Below are 18,289 nucleotides of genomic sequence, written 5' to 3' on the forward strand. Positions count from 1 at the left end.
TGGTAAATATAATTAGAAAATGAGAGTGCTACATAAAACCAAATACTGGGTTATTTGTTCTAGCTAAATACTAGCACCTTTAGCTAGAAATAGCATGACCTACAAGCTGACTGCCATAACACTGAAAAAGTGATAATCATCAAAATGACTGAGAATTAAGGAAGAAAATTAATTCCCAAAGGTAATCACTATAGATCTCATTAGCTCAAGAATAACCTACCTTAGGACTTTAATTAAAAATAATATTTATCCCAGATAAATGAGTGCTGGCAGGTTTCTGCAGGATCCATAATCTTGGTTATGCTAAATCTTCTTATATTAAGGCAGACATCATTAATCTCATTTGCAATGCCCTCCAGTCTGACAGCTCTTATAGCACTGGGGCTATTTCTTACAATATCCTTTTTATCTTCACAAAAGAGTTATAACTCATGCAGATACCTAGTGTAAAAAGGTCTAGGCAATTAGAGACATCACTCCGAGATCTACACTGGCATTTTATCATGTCAGAAGGCTTCTCATAATGAGTTTGTTCTTAAATGGAGGCCAATATCTCAACACTACCATCAAATTAATGGTGGTTATGTTATTATTTTATTGATTTATCCCTATCATTCTTTGTTCCAGAGAAGCATCAAGTATTTTATAATTCAAAGGATATGACCAGATAAAGAGAAATTGTAACAAGTCAGTGAAGAAACTAGGGCCAAGAAGAAAATGAAAGTAGAGACAGCAGGAAGTTAGAAGGAATGAGGTTAATATCGTAAACGCATGCTGTAAAGTTCTGCAGAATTACACACCTGCAAACTTGTCAGCTGATGTTGGCATATATTCCCAATCTTTGGCTCCTCCTGTGGCTCAGCGGTAAAAAATCCACCTACAATGTAAGAGGGGCAGAAGACAGGTTTAATCCCTGGGTTGGGAAGATCCCCTGGAGGAGGAAGTGGCAACCACTCCAGAATTCTTGTCTAGAGAATCCCATGGACAAGAGCCTGGTGGGCTACAGTCCATGGGGTCACAAACAGTTGGACACAACTAAAGTGACTTGGCATTCCCAGTCTTATATAGTGATTAATCCTGAGAATTTTTCTCTACCTATTCTGATTATTTTTGTACAAGGTACTAATAATGCATGCACTGGGTTGAAGAGCATCTCCCCAAAATTCATGTCCACCTGGAACCTGTGAGTATGACCTTATTTGGAATTAGGGTCCTTGCAGTTGTAATCAAGTCACACTGGATTAGGATGGGCCCCAAATCCAGTGCCTGGAATCCTTATAAGAAAAGGGGAATTTGGATTCAGAAACACACGGGGAGCAGGCCATGTGATGACTGAGGCAGAGACTAGAGAGATGGGGACAAGCCAAGGAGCAGCAAGAATTCTTCCCCAGAGCCTTCCAAGCCAGCATGGCCCTACTGACAGCTTGCCCGCTATCCTCCAGAACTGTGAGAGACTAAACGTCTGTTGTTTCAGCCACCTAGCTTGCAGTATTAGCTCTACGAAAGTAATACAACCCTTAAACACCTTTTTTCCCAAGAACCTAGAGTACATGCCCAGTATGAATATAAGGATTTGAAGGGGAGAAAATGAAGAAAACAAATTAAATTCCAAATATGTTGTCTGTTAAGCTTTTTGTTTAAAACCTATGGCTCTCCCATACATGCTGAACAGTGACAAAACAAGTAACAAATAAGCGAACAATGTTAAGAGGGAAAAAACTCTTGGAGGCATCCAGTCACATTTAGTTTAACAGCTTGTTTTTCTATGGGTAAATAGGCTTTTGATATTTTATTGCATATATTATGAGAGTCTGATTTTTCCAAAGCTCTACAGGGAGGACAGTCTTGAGCAAGACTGCTGTCCCACTGGCACAGAGGAGACTGGCTCTTCCCTTAACTCCCATTGAGGGAGGGGTTTACTGAGAGCTGGAGTCAAAACCTACAAGTACTTCAGTTTGAAAAACTGGAATGTGAACTTTTTAGAGAACAGGCAAGATGATTTCAGATCTACTTTAAGACACAGAACTAGAAAGGTAATGTAATACCCGAAACTGATAATCAACTTGTGCCAAGCTTATGCAAACCAGATGAAAACATTATGTTTATAATCTAAATACCTTGCAGAAATGAAGCTAGTGCTTCATAGTATCAATATTGTAAGATTTGTGGTGACTGGCATCCACTTACAAAGGCCTTTGTCTGGGAGTCGGGGTGCTTCTCAGTTCTCACAGGACAGGCCTCGCTGTCAGTGTGGTTTTGAGCTACATTCAGAAGCCAGTGTACGCAGATGCTACCAGGCTCAAGTATCCTTTCCTGCCATGACAGCTCACTTTCACAGTAACTAGATCACAGGCTTGGGCCAGATTCAGCCCACAGGCTTGTTTTGTTTGCCTTCTAAGGTATCTTGTTTTTAATTAATTGCTCACTTTAAAAAATGGGAAGATTTCATATGAAATCCCATACTACCAGTGGACGTGAATTTCTGCAGGGCAATCTGGTCTGCTAGAGACAAATCCATTCAGTGCCCCAGCATGCAGGACCCTCTAGGAGCCCATGGCCATACAGCACAGGTGCCCAGCAAGACTCGCCGGGTCCCACTTCCCGCTGTGTGACCTTGAGCACGTGATTTCTCTTCACTGACCCTTTCCTTCCTCTTATGTAAAATGGGTGTAATAATAGCACCTATCTCATTAGACTGTTTGAAAGACTAAGAGAGTTAAAACAGGTCAAGCACTTAAAGTGCCTGGTGCACAGTGGAAGCTCAGTACATGTTTGTTGTTATTCTCTCCACTGTCTTACCTGTTCCACTTTTCCCACTTTTCTTACTTACCTGGCCCTTATTGGTCTTGTGTTTCTGATGTGGGCTCTAGGTAAAGCCCCACCCTCAGTTGGATGTAGAGACAGCTAGTCTCCTATGTGCTAGACAGTGGGAGTTACAGCCAGTGCACTGAGTAAGAGCCCAGGTTCTAAAGCCAGACAACCTGATGTCCAGTCCCACCTCTACTACTTGTTAGCAATAGCTCTTGCACAAATTATATTTAACTCTCTAAAGCCTGTGTTTACTTAATTCTATAAAATAGTGACAGAACTGCTGTGAATTAATGTGCCTAGCACATAGTAGGTTTTAGCTTTTATTATTAAGAACACTCAGCAGACCACAGCATTCTGCCCACCAGCAAACCCAGGCCTGGCCCACCTCAGTTTCTCTCATCAGGGTCCAGGGGCTTCCAGGTCTGAGGGAGATAAGAATTAGGAAGAAACCAGGTATAGCTTGGAGCTGCTGCTGCTGCTGCTGCTGCTAACTCGCTTCAGTCGTGTCCGACTCTGTGCGACCCCATAGACGGCAGCCCACCAGGCTCCCCCGTCCCTGGAATTCTCCAGGCAAGAACACTGGAGTGGGTTGCCATTTCCTTCTCCAATGCATGTAAGTGAAAGTGAAGTCGCTCAGTTGTGTCCGACTCTTAGTGATCCCATAGACTCTAGCCTACCAGACTCCTCCATCCATGGGATTTTCCAGGCAAGAGTACTGGAGTGGGATGCCATTGCCTTCTCCAATCTACTTATTATTAACTCCTTGTCACCCTTTTATCATGTTATCCCAAAATATTTATCCCAGGTAGCTTTAAAACTTGCATGGCTCTGAGATTAAAAACACTTCCTCTAAGATGAAGCAAAATTTTTCCTACCATTTCAAATAGTAAAAGCATCTAAGCATATGACAAAGATGAAGGCATTCAAGTTTTTAAAGTTTTCCAAAATAATCCCCTCAAGCCCTGACAGTCTTCTCATATGATTGCCTTCACAGTGGGACATCCACCCACAGCTTGAATTCTCTCCAAATCTTATCAAAGGTTTAAAAATAACTTTTGAAATAATGCTTTAGACAGTCACATTAAAAAGTTCCTGAGAACAGATGACCTCAACAGTATTTCTTAAAGAATGCTACCTACTATTCAACTTGTTTTAGGCATCATGATTCTAAAATTTTTCATTATTTTTAAAAAAAGCAGCAAAGTGCTTCTTCTATTCTAGACACAAAAGAAATAGACAGTTGCAAACATCAAAGAGTTGACTCAATAGAAAAATCCTCCTTATGAAATTATTGTCTGTAGAAAGTTTTCCAAATTTCAATGAAAATAAAGATTTTAAGAACTGAATGTTAAACTGATTTTTTAAATTAATCAAGTCCTGGGAATTCCCTGGAAGTCCAACAGTTAGAACTCGGCACTTTCACTGCTAGGGCCCAGGGTTCAATCCCTGGTTGAGTAACTAAGATCCCATTAGCTGTTCAGCCTAACCAGAAAATTTAAAAAATTAATCAAGTCATGTATAAGAAGGCCATGGCAGTGTTAGTCTTAAACATCAAAAAAAAAAAAAAACTTTTTCAGCAGTAGATGGGTAAATTACTTATGGTAAATTCCTACAATAAAATACTACAGAGCAATGAAAAAGAATAAACCACTGCTATATGCAACAATACAAGTGAATTTTTCAAACATGTTAAGCAAAAGAAGAAAATCTCAAGATGCTAGTTACCTTTGAGAGAGATGATCTGGGAGGGAACATGAAATTTTAAAATGTTTTGTATCTTCAGCTGGGTGGTGTTTACATAGGGTTATTCAGGAGATCCAACCAGTCCATTCTAAAGGAGATCAGCCCAGGGACTTCTTTGGAAGGAATGATGCTCAAGCTGAAACTCCAGTACTTTGGCCACCTCATGCAAAGAGTTGACTCATTGGAAAAGACTCTAATGCTGGGAGGGATTGGGGGCAGGAGGAGAAGGGGATGACAGAGCATGAGATGGCTGGATGGCATCACTGACTCGATGGACGTGAGTCTGAGTGAACTCCGGGAGATGGTGATGGACAGGGAGGCCTGGCGTGCTGCGATTCATAGGGTCGCAAAGAGTTGGACATGACTGAGCGACGGAACTGAACTGATTCATATGTAAATCTTATTGAACTGTACATTTAAGCTTATTGGAGTTTACCATATTTATACCTCAACTAAAAAGTAAATTAAAAAAAACTGTTAGTCTTTGTGGATTTTTGAAACTACATGTGGCTCCATTATAGACTCTCTGGAAGTTTGTCACAGAAAAAAAAGTTATTGTAATATATTTGTACTTTACATTGTCACTCAGATTCTTTGGAGTAATAACTTTTGTTTTATTCATTAAATAACATTTTTGTTACTGTTTGTTTTTCAGGAAAATTCAAAAATCTTTTGATATACTTAAACCAAACAACCTATATCAATGTTCAGACAGCCGTAGGAGCTTCACGTGTATGGCATTTCACACCACCAAGTTCTTTTTTCATTATGTGAACTGCCTAGAGGTGTAGTGAGTAGAAAATGACCTTGAAGTGGTCTGATCTGGATCAGAATCCCTATTCTACCAGTCATCAGCTAGAGGACCTAGCAAATCACTCCATCTCCCTGAATCCATCTCTTCTGCAAAATGGAGATGGTGCCTCCCTTGCACCATTAATGAGAGTACAGGTTGGGATAAATTTTGTAAAACTTTTGGTAGAAAATTTATAGATGGAAACTGTCACTAAATGGAAGTGAGCCCTTATCTATGTTTATATTTTAAAAATATAGATGTGCTTAAAAATGTAGACATGCTATATTTTTAAAATGGCACATGCTTCAAAATATCCAAGCCTCAAACATTTACATCTAAGAAATGTGGGAAAGGCCAAAACTTGCCCATATTTAGCAATAGTATAATCTTTGGTTCAGCCCTGAGTCTGAATGAACTCTGGGAGTTTGTGATGGACAGGGAGGCCTGGTGTTCTGCGATTCATGGGGTCGCAAAGAGTCGGACACGACTGAGTGACTGAACTGAACTGACCCTACAGTGAGCCCTCACTCCCTCCCCAGTGTTTTCTAGCACCTCCATCCTCTCTGTCCTTCTAGAGCAGAACTCTCCCTGACTGCCACCTGAATGTTAGGACCCCACCCAGGGACTAATGGGCTTCCCAGGTTATGCTCTTGGTAAAGAACCTGCTTGCCATTGCAGAAGCAAGAGACATGGGTCAGGAAGGCCCCCTGGAGAAGGAAATGGCAACCCACTCCAGTATTCTTGCCTGGGGAATCCCATGGATGGAGGAGCCTGGCAGGCTACAGTCCATGGGGTCGCGAAGAGTTGAACATGACTGAAGGGACTTAGCATAGCATAGCAGGGACTAAAGCCTCTATTTCTGCTCTCAAGAGCCAACTACAGCAACTTTGGCAAAGGCATATCTCTTGTAACCAATACCCCAAAGGTGATATTTTCTCAATATTTTTCCAAGTAAAATACGACTCAGTTACAATTTGTGCATAATAAATAGCCAGCCATGAATATATGTCTCCACAGAGAAAACGAGATATAAAAGTAAACACAACTTGGAAAGTGTGCTGCTTATTCATGGTTTGGTGTGAACAAAACTGAGAAAGTGTGCTGCTTGTTCTTGGTTTGGTGTGAACAAAACTCCTGGCTGTCACCTCAGTAGCAAGCACCGAAAAGGAGGATTTGACATGGAAAGTTTTTCTCCATTAAGTCAATTTGCTCTGTTACTTCACTGGAAGAAAAACTTGCTCTAGAGAGCATGTTTCTCAAAGGGAGAAGAATCCTATTGGCATTTAGGACAAGACAGTTCTTCCCTGTGCCAGACTGTGAGATGCTTAGTGTCCTGGTTCCATCCAGTGAGGGTATAAAGCTGCCTTCAGGGATGCAGCATGGTTGGCAACCAACTCCACTTTGGCATTGTCTTCCTGGGAGTGGGAAGGGTCACCCCTGGTAGATGGGAGCACAGAACATAGACTAAGGTCAGCTACAGAAAAATAAAATTACATTTCTTACTCATGAGTTTGTGAATGAGCTGGGTACATTAACTTCTTATGAGTAGAATTCAGGCTTGGGACTGGGGTGTCCATTACTAAGTGGGTGACTCCTGAGCGTGGCACTAGTCATATTGTACACATTGTAGACTTATAAATGATTGTCTCCTTAATGGAAGTATCTTGAGAGAGAGAGATGCCTGTTCCTAATTTGAACAATGGTTCCATATGGATCAGAGGTGGCCCCACCAGGGATTTTGAAGACCTTGGACCTATGCTTTTGTTTTATAGGTCATGTAGCACTATGTATGATTTCCCCATTTCTCATAAAGGTATAATGCAAACCTGTATGAGGGCTGGTAAGACAGCTGGTTGAAAAGAGGATGTACTCTAAAAGGAAAATGAATCACACCTTTTAATAAAATTGGATTTGTGATACAAAATTTGAAAAAAAAAAAAAAAAAAGATCATGGGGTTAGGACAGATGTTCCCAGTTCAGTTCAGTCATTCAGTTGTGTCCAACTCTTTGCAATCCCATGGGCTGCAGCATGCCAGGCTTCCCTGTCCATCACCAACTCCGGGAGCTTGCTCAAACTCATGTCCGAGTCTGTGATGCCATCCAACCATCTCATCCTCTGTCATCCTCTTCTCCTCCTGCCTTCAATCTTACCCCAAATGATCTCAGTTCATGATCCCTTCCTGCCTCAGTAATATTTACAGTTTCCCCTAGATCTGAAAAACTACTCAGTAGTTGGTTCTGTTTATTACCAACAACCTAAGTATGTATGTCCTGAAAACTCAGTAGCCTTTTAAAAAATGAATAAATTGAAAAAAAAATAATTTTTTATGATTCTAAATAATCATACTGACCAATGTGTACCTGTTTAGCAAGCTCAACATTTCAAACATTGGGAACAGACTGAGATTTGCCAACAACATATCCTGTTTCATATTGATTTTCAGAAGGTACTTCCTTATCATCATGCTGCTGCTGCTGCTGCTGCTGCTAAGTCGCTTCAGTCGTGTCCGACTCTGTGCGACCCCATAGACAGCAGGCCACCAGGCTCCCCTGTCCCTGGGATTCTCCAGGCAAGAATACTGGAGTGGGTTGCCATTTCCTTCTCCAATGCATGAAAGTGAAAAGTGAAAGTGAAGTTGCGCAGTCATGTCTGACTCTTGGTGACCTCATGGACTACAGCCCACCAGGCTCCTCCATCCATGGGATTTTCCAGGCAAGAGTACTGGAGTGGGGTGCCATCGCCTGGGAACATCTAAAAACCTAGCTTTCCAAAGCTATGGCATCCCCTAAAGGAATGTAGCACAATATTGAAAAAAAGTATGTGAAATATCTCGATAGTAGTTTCACAGTGTCCAACAGACATCGTTTCAAATTCTCTCACGTTATAATGTCCCAGAATCTCTGCACAGTTTAAAGCAAATGAAACCCTAGACACATTGAAAGTAACTATAGTAAGGGGTTTATTATGGCCTAACACCCATCGTTCTGGAGAACTAGAATTAAGTCTGAAAGTACAGCACTCAAGAGCCTGTTCACTTCTTCTTGGGCACTTGAGATAAAGTCTTCAAAAACATCTTGAAAATTCTGAGGTGCTATAATAATAGTAACTGCAGAATTAGCTGGTGAAAGAACCATCTACTGGAGAGTAAGCTCCAAGAAGGCCAGGAGTTTTGTATATTCAATGCCTAGAATAGTGCCCAGGATATAGTTGGTTTTTTATAAGTAGTTGATGTATGAACTCCTTATTGCCATATTCAGACTTAAATTGAAGAAAGTATGGAAAACCACTAGACCATTCAGGTATGACCTAAATCAAATCCCTTACAATTATACAGTGGAAGTGAGAAATAGATTTAAGGGACTACATCTGATAGAATGCCTGATGAACTATGGACAGAGGTTCGTTACATTGTACAGGAGACAGGAATCAAGACCATCCCCAAGAAAAAGAAATGAAAAAAAGAAAAGCAAAATTGCTGTCTGAGGAGGCCTTACAAACAGCTGTGAAAAGAAGAGAAGCGAAAAGCAAAGGAGAAAAGGAAATATACAGCCATTTAAATGCAGAGTTCCAAAGAATAGCAAGGAGAGATAAGAAAGCCTTCCTCAATGAGCATTGCAAAGAAATAGAGGAAAACAATAGAATGGGAAAGACTAGCGATCTCTTCCAGAGAAGGCAATGGCACCCCACTCCAGTATTCTTGCCTGGAAAATCCCATGGATAGAGGAGCCTGGTAGGCTGCAGTCCATGGGGTCGCTAGGAGTCGGACATGACTGAGCGACTACACTTTCACTTTTCACTTTCATGCATTGGAGAAGGAAATGGCAACCCACTCCAGTGTTCTTGCCTGGAGAATCCCAGGGACGGGGGAGCCTGGTGGGCTGCCGTCTCTGGGGTCGCACGGAGTCGGACACGACTGAAGCAACTTAGCAGCAGCAGCAGCAGCAGAGATCTCTTCAGAAAAATTAGAGATCCAAGGGAATATTTCATGCACAGATGAGCTCAATAAAGGACGGAAATGGTATGGACCTAACAGAAGCAAAAGATATTAAGAAGCAGTGGCAAGAATGCACAGAAGAACTGTAAAAAAAGATATTCATGACTCAGATAATCACAATGATGTGATTACTCACCTAGAACCAGACATCCTGGAGCGTGAAGTCAAGTGGGCCTTAGGAAGCATCACTACGAACAAAGCTAGTGGAGGTGATGGAATTCCAGTTGAGCTATTTCAAATCCTAATGGATGATGCTGTGAAAGTGCTGCACTCAATATGCCAGCAAATTTGGAAAACTCAGCAGTGGCACAAGACTGGAAAATGTAAGTTTTCACTCCAATCCCAAAGACAGGCAATAGCAAAGAATGCTCAAACTACCACACAATTGCACAGATCTCACATGCTAGTAAAGTAATGCTCAAAATTCTCCAAGCCAGGCTTCAACAATACGTGAACTGTGAACTACCAGATGTTCAATCTGGTTTTAGAAAAGGCAGAGGAACCAGAAATCAAATTGCCAATATCCGCTGGATCATCGAAAAAGCAAGAGAGTTCCAGAAAAACATCGATTTCTGCTTTATTGACTATGCCAAAGCCTTTGACTGTGTGGATCACAATAAACTGTGGAAAATCCTGAAAGAGATGGGAATACCAGACCACCTGACCTGCCTCTTGAGAAATTTGTATGCAGGTCAGGAAGCAACAGTTAGTACTGGACATGGAACAACAGACTGGTTCCAAATTGGGAAAGGAGTACATCAAGGCTATATATTGTCACCCTGCTTATTTAACTTCTATGTAGAATACATCAGGAGAAACACTGGACTGGATGAAGCACAAGCTGGAATCAAGATTGCCAGGAGGAATATCAATAACCTCAAATATGCAGATGACACCACCCTTACGGCAGAAAATGAAGAACTAAAGAGCCTCTTGATGAAAGTGAAAGTGGAGAGTGAAAAAGTTGGCTTAAAGCTCAACATTCAGAAAACGAAGATCATGGCATCTGGTCCCATCACTTCATGGCAAATAGATGGGGAAACACTGGAAACAGTGACAGACTTTATTTTCTGAGGTTCCAAAATCACTACAGATGGTGACTGCAGCCATAAAATTAAAAGACACTTGCTCCTTGGAAGGAAAGTTATGACCAACCTAGACAGCATATTCAAAAGCAGAGACATTACTTTGCCAACAAAGGTCCGTCTAGTCAAAGCTATGGTTTTTCCAGGGGTCATGTATGGATGTAAGAGTTGTACTACAAAGAAAGCTGATCGCTGAAGAATTGATGCTTCTGAACTGTGGTGTTGGAGAGGATTCTGAAGATTCCCTTGGACTGCAAGGAGATCCAACCAGTCCATCCTAAAGGAAATCAGTCCTGAATATTCATTGGAAGGACTCATGCTGAAGCTGAAACTCCAATACTTTGGCCACCTGTTACAAAGAACTGACTCATTTGAAGATGCTGGGAATGATTGAAGGTGGGAGGAGAAGGGGATGACAGGATGAGATGGCTGGATGGCATCACGGACTCAATGGACATGAGTCTGAGTAAACTCCATGAATTGGTGATAGATTGGGAGGCCTGGTGTGCTGCAGTCCATGGGGTCTCAAAGAGTCGGATATGACTGAGCAACTGAACTGAACTGAACTGATGAATTAAGGGATAAAAAGAAAAGAGGACACAGTGAATTCAAACTCTTTGTTATTGTTGTCGTTCAGTCAGTAAGTCGTTCCAACTCTTTTCGACTCCATGGACTGCAGCATGCCAGACCTCCCTGTCCATCACCAACTCCCGAAGTTTACTCAAACTCATGTCCATTGAGTCGGTGATGTCATCCAACCATCTCATCCTCTGTAATCCCCTTCTCCTCCCACCTTTAATCTTTCCCAGAATCAGGGTCTTTTCCAGTGAGTCGGTTCTTTGCATCAGGTGGCCAAAGTATTAGAGTTTCAGCTTCAACATCAGTCCTTCCAATGAATATTCAGGGCTGATTTCCTTTTGGATGGACTGGCTGGATCTCCTTGCAGTCCAAGGGACTCTCAAGAGTCTTTTCCAACACCACATTTCAAAAGCATCAATTCTTCTGCGCTCAGCTTTCTTTATAGGCCAACTGTCACATCCATACCTGGCTACTGGAAAAACCATAGCTTTGACTAGATGGACCTTTGTCAGCAAAGTAATGTCTCTGCTTTTTAATATGCTGTCTAGGTTTGTCATAGCTTTTCTTCCAGGGAGCAAGTGTCTTTTAATTTCATGGCTGCAGTCACTGTCTCCAGTGGTTTTGGAGCCCAAGAAAATAAAATCTGTCACTGCTTCCACTTTTTATCCTTCCAATTGCCATAAAGTGATGGGGCCAGATGCCATGATCTTAGTTTTTTTTAATGTTGAGTTTCAAGCCAGGCTTTTCACTCTCCTCTTTCACCCTCATCAAAAGGCTATTTAGTTCCTCTTCGCTCTCTGCCCATAGAGTGGTAGCATCTCCATATCCAAGGTTGTTGATATTTCTCCCAGCAATCTTGATTCCAGCTTGTTTCTCATCCAGCTCATAATTTGTCATGATTTACTCTGCACAGAAGTTAAATAAGCAGGGTGACAATATATAGCCTTGTCGTACTGCTTTCCCAATTTTGAACCAGTTCTTTGTTCCATTTCTGGTTCTCACTGTTGCTTCTTGACCTGCACACAGGTTTCTCAGGAGGTAGGTAAGTTGGTCTGGTGTTCCAATATCTTTAAGAATTTGCCACAGTTTGTTGCGATCCACACAATCAGATGCTTTAGTGTTGTACAGGAGGCAGTGACCAAAACCATCCTCAAGAAAAAGAAATGCAAGAAAGCAAAGTGGTTGTTTGAGGAAACTACAAATAGCTGAGAAAAGAAGAGAAGTAAATGGCAAAGGAGAAAGCGAAAGAATACAGAGTTCCAGAAAATAGAAGGGAGAGATAAGAAGGCCTTCTTAAGGGAACAATGTAAAGAAATAGAGGAAAACAATAGAATGCGAAGACTAGAAATTTCTTCAAGAAAACTGGAGATATCAAGGGAACATTTCAACCAAGAATGGGCACAAAAAAGGACAGAAATGGTAAGGACCTAACAGAAGCAGAAGACATTAAGAAGAGGTGGCAAGAATACACAAGAACTACACAAAATAGGTCTTAATGGCTCAGATAACCAGGATGGTGTTGTCACTCACCTGGAGCCAGACATCCTGGAGTATGAAGTCAAGTGGGCCTTAGGAAGCATCACTACGAACAAAGTTAGTGAAGGTAATGGAATCCCAGCTTAGGTATTTCAAATCCTAAAAGATGATGCTATTATACTGCTGTACTCAATATGTCAGCAAATTTGGAATACTCAGCTGTGGCCACAGGACTGGAAAAGGTCAGTTTTCATTCCAATCCCAAAGAAGTGCAATGCCAAAGAATGTTCAAACTTCCATACAATTGCACTCATTTTAAACTCTCAATGTTTTTAATAGAGTTATAGGGTTGGCTTGGGTCTCATGTCCTTCACTGTGTTCTTTGAACTTGGTCAGTGACCTTCCAAATGTAAGCTGTAGTGAGGTTAGAGGTTATATACATAAAAATGCCTAGTACATGCATGCATGCCAAATCTCTTCAGTCTTATCTAACTTTTTGCTACCCTGTGGACTCTTGCCTGCCAGGCTCCTCTGTCCATGGGATTCTCCAGGCAAGAATACTGGAATGGGTTGCCATGTCTTCTTCCAGGGGATCTTCCCAACCCAGGGATCAAACCCATGTCTCCTCTGTTTCCTGCATTGGCAGGTGGTTCTTTACCACTAGTGCCATGTCTACTACATAGAGGTGCTCAATAAATAATTAATTTTTATAGGGAGATATATTAGGGTGATGGCAAGAATATACACTTTGGAATAGGACTAATTTGGATTTGAGTTGACTAAGTGAAGTGAAGTGAAATTGCTCAGTCGTGTCCGACTCTTTTTGACCCCATGGACTGCATCCTATCAGGCTCCTCTGTCCATGGGATTTTCCAGGCAATAGTACTGGAGTGGATTGTCATTTCCTTCTCCAGAGGATCTTCCCGACCCAGGGATCAAACCCAGGTCTCCTGCATTGTAGACAGATGTTACTGTCTGAGCCACCAGGGAAGTCCTGAGTTGACTAGGCAATCACCAAATCTCTCTGGGTTTTCCATATGTAATATGGAGATAACATCTTAGTATACAAAGTTGTTATAAGGATTAAGAAAATGTATGTGAAGCACTGAATGCAATGCCTGGAACATAAGTACAAACAGGAGCTATTATGCTAGTAGGTTATTTTCACTTTACTTGGCCCATCTTACTCCTCTGACCTATGAATGGATTGTGCATTATATACACCAGGCACATGCTACCTCGGGGCCTTTGCATTGGCCTGGAATGCTCTTCTCATAGATGTCCACTTCCTTCTAGTGAGTCTGCTCAACCTCACCATCTCAATGAGATCTACACAGATCTCCTTGTTTAAAACTGCATTCCTCCAGTCCCCTTACCCTGCTCAGTTTTTGCTCGTAACACCTAGCACCTTTTAACGTACATACTACTTTCTGTGATGTCATTTTTCATTTGCCCATTCACAAGATATAAACTCCAAGACAACAGGAATTTTTGTCTGTTTTGTTCACCAACACCTCAGTGTATAGATAAGTGTCTGACTAGGGTAGGCATTCAATGGATATTTGTAAAGTTATGTTGATTTTAATATATCCCCACTGAATTTTACACTTTTTAGTATGAGCCCATTATTTAGTTTGTTTACATGATTTTGAGAAATAATAACCTGCTTTCATCTGCATCTCTCAGTGTGGCCCATCACCCACATTCCATGAAAACAGCACCTCCTAGCAAAAACTCCAGGCACTCTGCCCAGTTCAATTTCTGGCTGTGTGAAGTTTGGAAACTTTCTTAGCTTCCCTGTATCTTGGTTGCATTACCTATAAATGAAGATAAAACAATCACTACTCCATAAAAATTGTGAGGATTTAATGAGTTAATGTATATGAAGGGCCTACCATAGTACCTGGCACACAATCAGTACACATGATCTATTGTGATTCTATTTATAAGACAGTGCAGGGCCCTCTCCCCACAGTCCTGCTTTGCAATTCTATTTTTCCCTGCTCCAGCTTCTACCTGTTACCCATCTGATCTGAAACTGATGAGGTCTCTTTAGCATCCACTCTCCCTTTTCCTCTACTAACATTTTTTAAGTGTTTGCCGTTAGGCCCAAACTGCTTTTAGAAGCTCCGGATAACACCCTGAACTAACCTATGCTTGGACTAAAGCTTAAATGTTTCAACAGTGCAATGCTAAGAAAAATTTCCCCATGGGAACAAAAGGGGAAAACTTCCCACAAACTGCTTTGTTTGACCTTAATTCAAAACTATTTTAATGCTATCATTGATCACCAATAACTTTCCCCATTTCATTTAAGTTTTTTATTTTAATGTAGCCTCCTTAACATCTTGGGTTGTATTATTTTAAACAGGAAATAATTTCAGTTCTTCTAAAATAATTGTTTTGCCTTGAAACTAATTAAGAATATCCCTAATATGTATATGCTCTCTGAACTTTATTCTGAGGCTGGAGAAAAAAAAATATCCTCTTTCTCCGAAGGGCTATGAGGTCTTAACCTGGGCTGTAAAGGCTGCCCAACCTCATGCCATCAGTCTCAGGATGGGGTGGGGGGTGGGAATCAAAGAACTTGGCTAAAGGTGTGGAGGTAAAAGGTCCAAAGGATTAAATTTCCGGCTCCCAAAATAACTCTGAGTATTCCTGCCACCTCCAAATCAGGCCCTGCACACTTCTTCATGCTGGCAGAGTGCCACTCTGCTGGCCCAATCCCAGGAGGCCCTGTGCAGCTATGGATAACACTCTATCTCCATGTGACAGCCCTCTTAGGGTAGCCCTAAGAGGCTGGGTAGCCCACTTAGTTAAGGATGGACATGCAACATGCATTTTCTCTGTTCTTAGACACCTAATCATTCTTCTCTTTCTCTAATGTTCACTCTCCTCCATATTTTTATAGGCTCCTGCAATGCTTCACGGAGAAGGCAATGGCACCCCACTCCAGTACTCTTGCCTGGAAAATCCCATGGATGGAGGAGCCTGGTAGGCTGCAGTCCATGGGGTCGCTAGAGTCAGACACAACTGAGAGACTTCACTTTCACTTTTCACTTTCATGCATTGGAGAAGGAAATGGCAACTCACTCCAGTGTTCTTGCCTGGAGAATCCCAGGGACGGGGGAGCCTGGTGGGCTGCCGTCTCTGGGGTCACACAGAGTCGGACACGACTGAAGTGACTTAGCAGTAGCAGCAGCAGCAACGCTTAAGGACTGTTTCCAAGCTCAGTACTGGAAATGTGAGAACCATAATGTGAGAACCACTGTCATGATACCCTCCCCTCCCACCGCCCCCCCCCAACATATCCACATCTCACCTGTACTATTTCCTGAAATTAGCACATGGTTTCACTTAAATGTTGAAACTTTTAAACTTTCATTTAAAGTTACTGTTTAAATTTAAGACCACTTTCCTTGCCATAAACAGAAGGCTCATATATAAATATAATTAAAACAAAAATATACAGTAATGGAATTTTAGTTGACTATGGCTGCTTGCTGCAGGCCTTGGGCCTGAGTCCTGCTCTTAGGTTAAGGAATGCTGGAGAAGTGTTGAAGAGACACACCAGCACCAAAGTGAGACTTGCTCCTTGAAACGGACTTGAAAGAGGATGGAAGAGAGCAACATTCTCATCTTATTTTTTAAATACCATGTATACGTAAAACGTAAGCATTTCCCACTTGGGAAACACTACTTTCAGGTTAGGCTCACAAAAGACAAATTTGTTGAAATCTAATAGGCCTCATCCCATTTCCCTCAAGTACTGAGTCACACTATTTACTAAATGTACTCAAAACCTTTTTGCACATCTTTTCTTATTGTTCACAGCGTTAGGTCAACCACCTGCTGTGGACTCTGCTGTGGATCGTGAGGCCGGTAAATGGGTCTTTGGATGCAGTGTAGCCCAAATCTTGACCCATCTCCGTTTTCCCGAAAAGAGCCTTTTCGAGGCTGAGGGTGATTTACCCAAGGTCACACAGAGGGTAGACTAATTTCTGTGTTCCTGCAGCCCAGAGAACAAGCTCTCTTGTCCCACGGGAGGCTTAATGTTGGGTTCCCCGGCTGGCGCTTGGCCAAGCCTCTAGCCTCCACCGTGTTGCTTGCGGTTGCCATGGCAGCGGCACACTGTTTCCCCGCCTCGTCTTGGTGACGTTTTGGGATCTGTGCCCAATAGGAAAGCAGCTCCGCGTCGAGCACCGCCTTTCGCGACGGCCACGGCCTTTGCGGCTGGGAGACAAGCGTTGACAGTGCTGGTCAGGCTGGCTCGGGTCGCGGCCGCGGCGAGTTACATCGTTTGCCAATCTGTCCGCGGACGCCGCTGCCGGAGACAGGGCCAGGATGTTCGGGATGCTGAGCAGCAGCTTTGAGGATGATCCCTTCTTCTCGTGAGTGTCGGGGGCGGGAGTCCGCGGTCGCCCGGGAACTCGGAGATCTTGAGAGGAGCTACTGTAAGGGGAAAGTCAGTTAAAACGCGAAAGGAGAGAGAGAATTCGGATGACTCTAGGAGACCGTTTGAGGAAGACTCGCGGGGCGTGAAAGGGAAGGGAGAAGAGGATATAGGGGCGTGTGAGGGAAAGGAGAGGAGGATTTGGAAAGGAAGAGAAATTTGGGGGCGTAAGGTGGGGAGAGGTCTATGCAGACTTCCCCGCCCAACCGACCCCCGTGCGAGCTGCTTTTAACTCGGCCCGATTTCGGGTACCTGGCGCCCCCTAACCTCTTTGCCTCTGGCGCTCAGAGTCCCGCCTTCGCAGCTGCAGAGCCTTTGCAGGGGATGGTAACTGCCTCTCGGTGGAACTTCTGAAGAGAATTATACTTAGAGGGCCCTTTCCACACCTGCTTCTACTCCAAAAGAGAGGCAGGGAATATTTAATAAGATGGCAAGTTTTCGAAAAGGGAAACGTTTTCTAAAATAGTATTTTCCATAATATGTGTTTATAAGAGCATTGGAGAGTTTTGCCGTCTCTCCCTGGAAGTGGTTGGAAGTTGCCAGGTGCACGGTTTGTTTCCTTTCTTGATTTGTTACAAAGGTAGCCTTGTTTGGAAAGGGACTCCTCTTCCTATGAAAAGTGCAAGTAGGCAGGGAAACAGAGGCTGCATTTAACACCTCAGGTGAACAAGTGCCAAGCCCAGTGCAAGGTTTCAAGTGAGATACTGTGATGTCTAAAGAGGAAGCCATCCAGAGAATAGTTATTATGATCTAGTTTTCTAGGGTTTCCTGGGTTTTGTATTTTCTATAGTTCTTCCTTTGGTGGTTATATAAAAGTGTAACACAATCTAGTTGGATCCCTAAAACAGGAAGGTTTGTGTTATTTTTTTACCCAAGTGTTTTGCCAGTTTGAATTTTGACTTGCAGTCGTAATTTATTTTGATCACTTAAATTCTCTGTGCAACTTGATCTGTTTAAAAGGTTGAAATGTTGCCAGTTTACTACATAGATTTGTTTTTAAAAGAAAATATTATATTGGCTTAAATGTAATAGTACTATATTAAAACCAAATAACATAATGGTAATAACTGAGAGAAAATTAACAGTAGAAAAGATGAAATTATTAGTGTGAAAAAACAATTATTAATATTTTATTCTAAAGGTTATTCATTATAATTAAGGGGTGTACAGTGCAGTGTTAGTCACTCCGTCGTGTCCAACTCTTTGCAGCTTCACAGACTGTAGCCTGCCAGGCTCCTCTGTCCATGGAATTCTCCAGGCAAGAATACTGGAGTGGGTAGCCATTCCCTTCTCCAGAGTATCTTCCCCACCCAGGGATCAAACCCAGGTCTCCTGCATTGCAGGCATGTTCTTT

General features: G+C 42.3%; 1 protein-coding gene across 7 annotated transcripts in view; it reads left to right on the top strand.

Moving 5' to 3' along the window:
• The first annotated feature begins 16,711 nt into the window (after positions 1–16,711).
• MLF1 (myeloid leukemia factor 1) overlaps positions 16,712–18,289 on the top strand; it is a 30,470-nt gene continuing 28,892 nt past the window's right edge. For all 7 annotated transcript variants that reach the window (XR_015160826.1, XR_015160837.1, XM_086392124.1 and 4 more), the window contains exon 1: positions 16,712–16,873. Coding sequence is in view for 4 of the 7 variants with exons in the window: in XM_086392124.1 (XP_086248250.1) it covers positions 16,827–16,873 (47 nt within the window). In the remaining 3 variants the exon portion in view is untranslated. The remainder of the gene's footprint in view (positions 16,874–18,289) is intronic.

Source organism: Bos grunniens, chromosome 1 (assembly GCF_055505025.1).
Source record: "Bos grunniens cultivar Pamir isolate PY7600 chromosome 1, Bosgru_T2T1.0, whole genome shotgun sequence".
Lineage (NCBI taxonomy): Eukaryota > Metazoa > Chordata > Mammalia > Artiodactyla > Bovidae > Bos > Bos grunniens.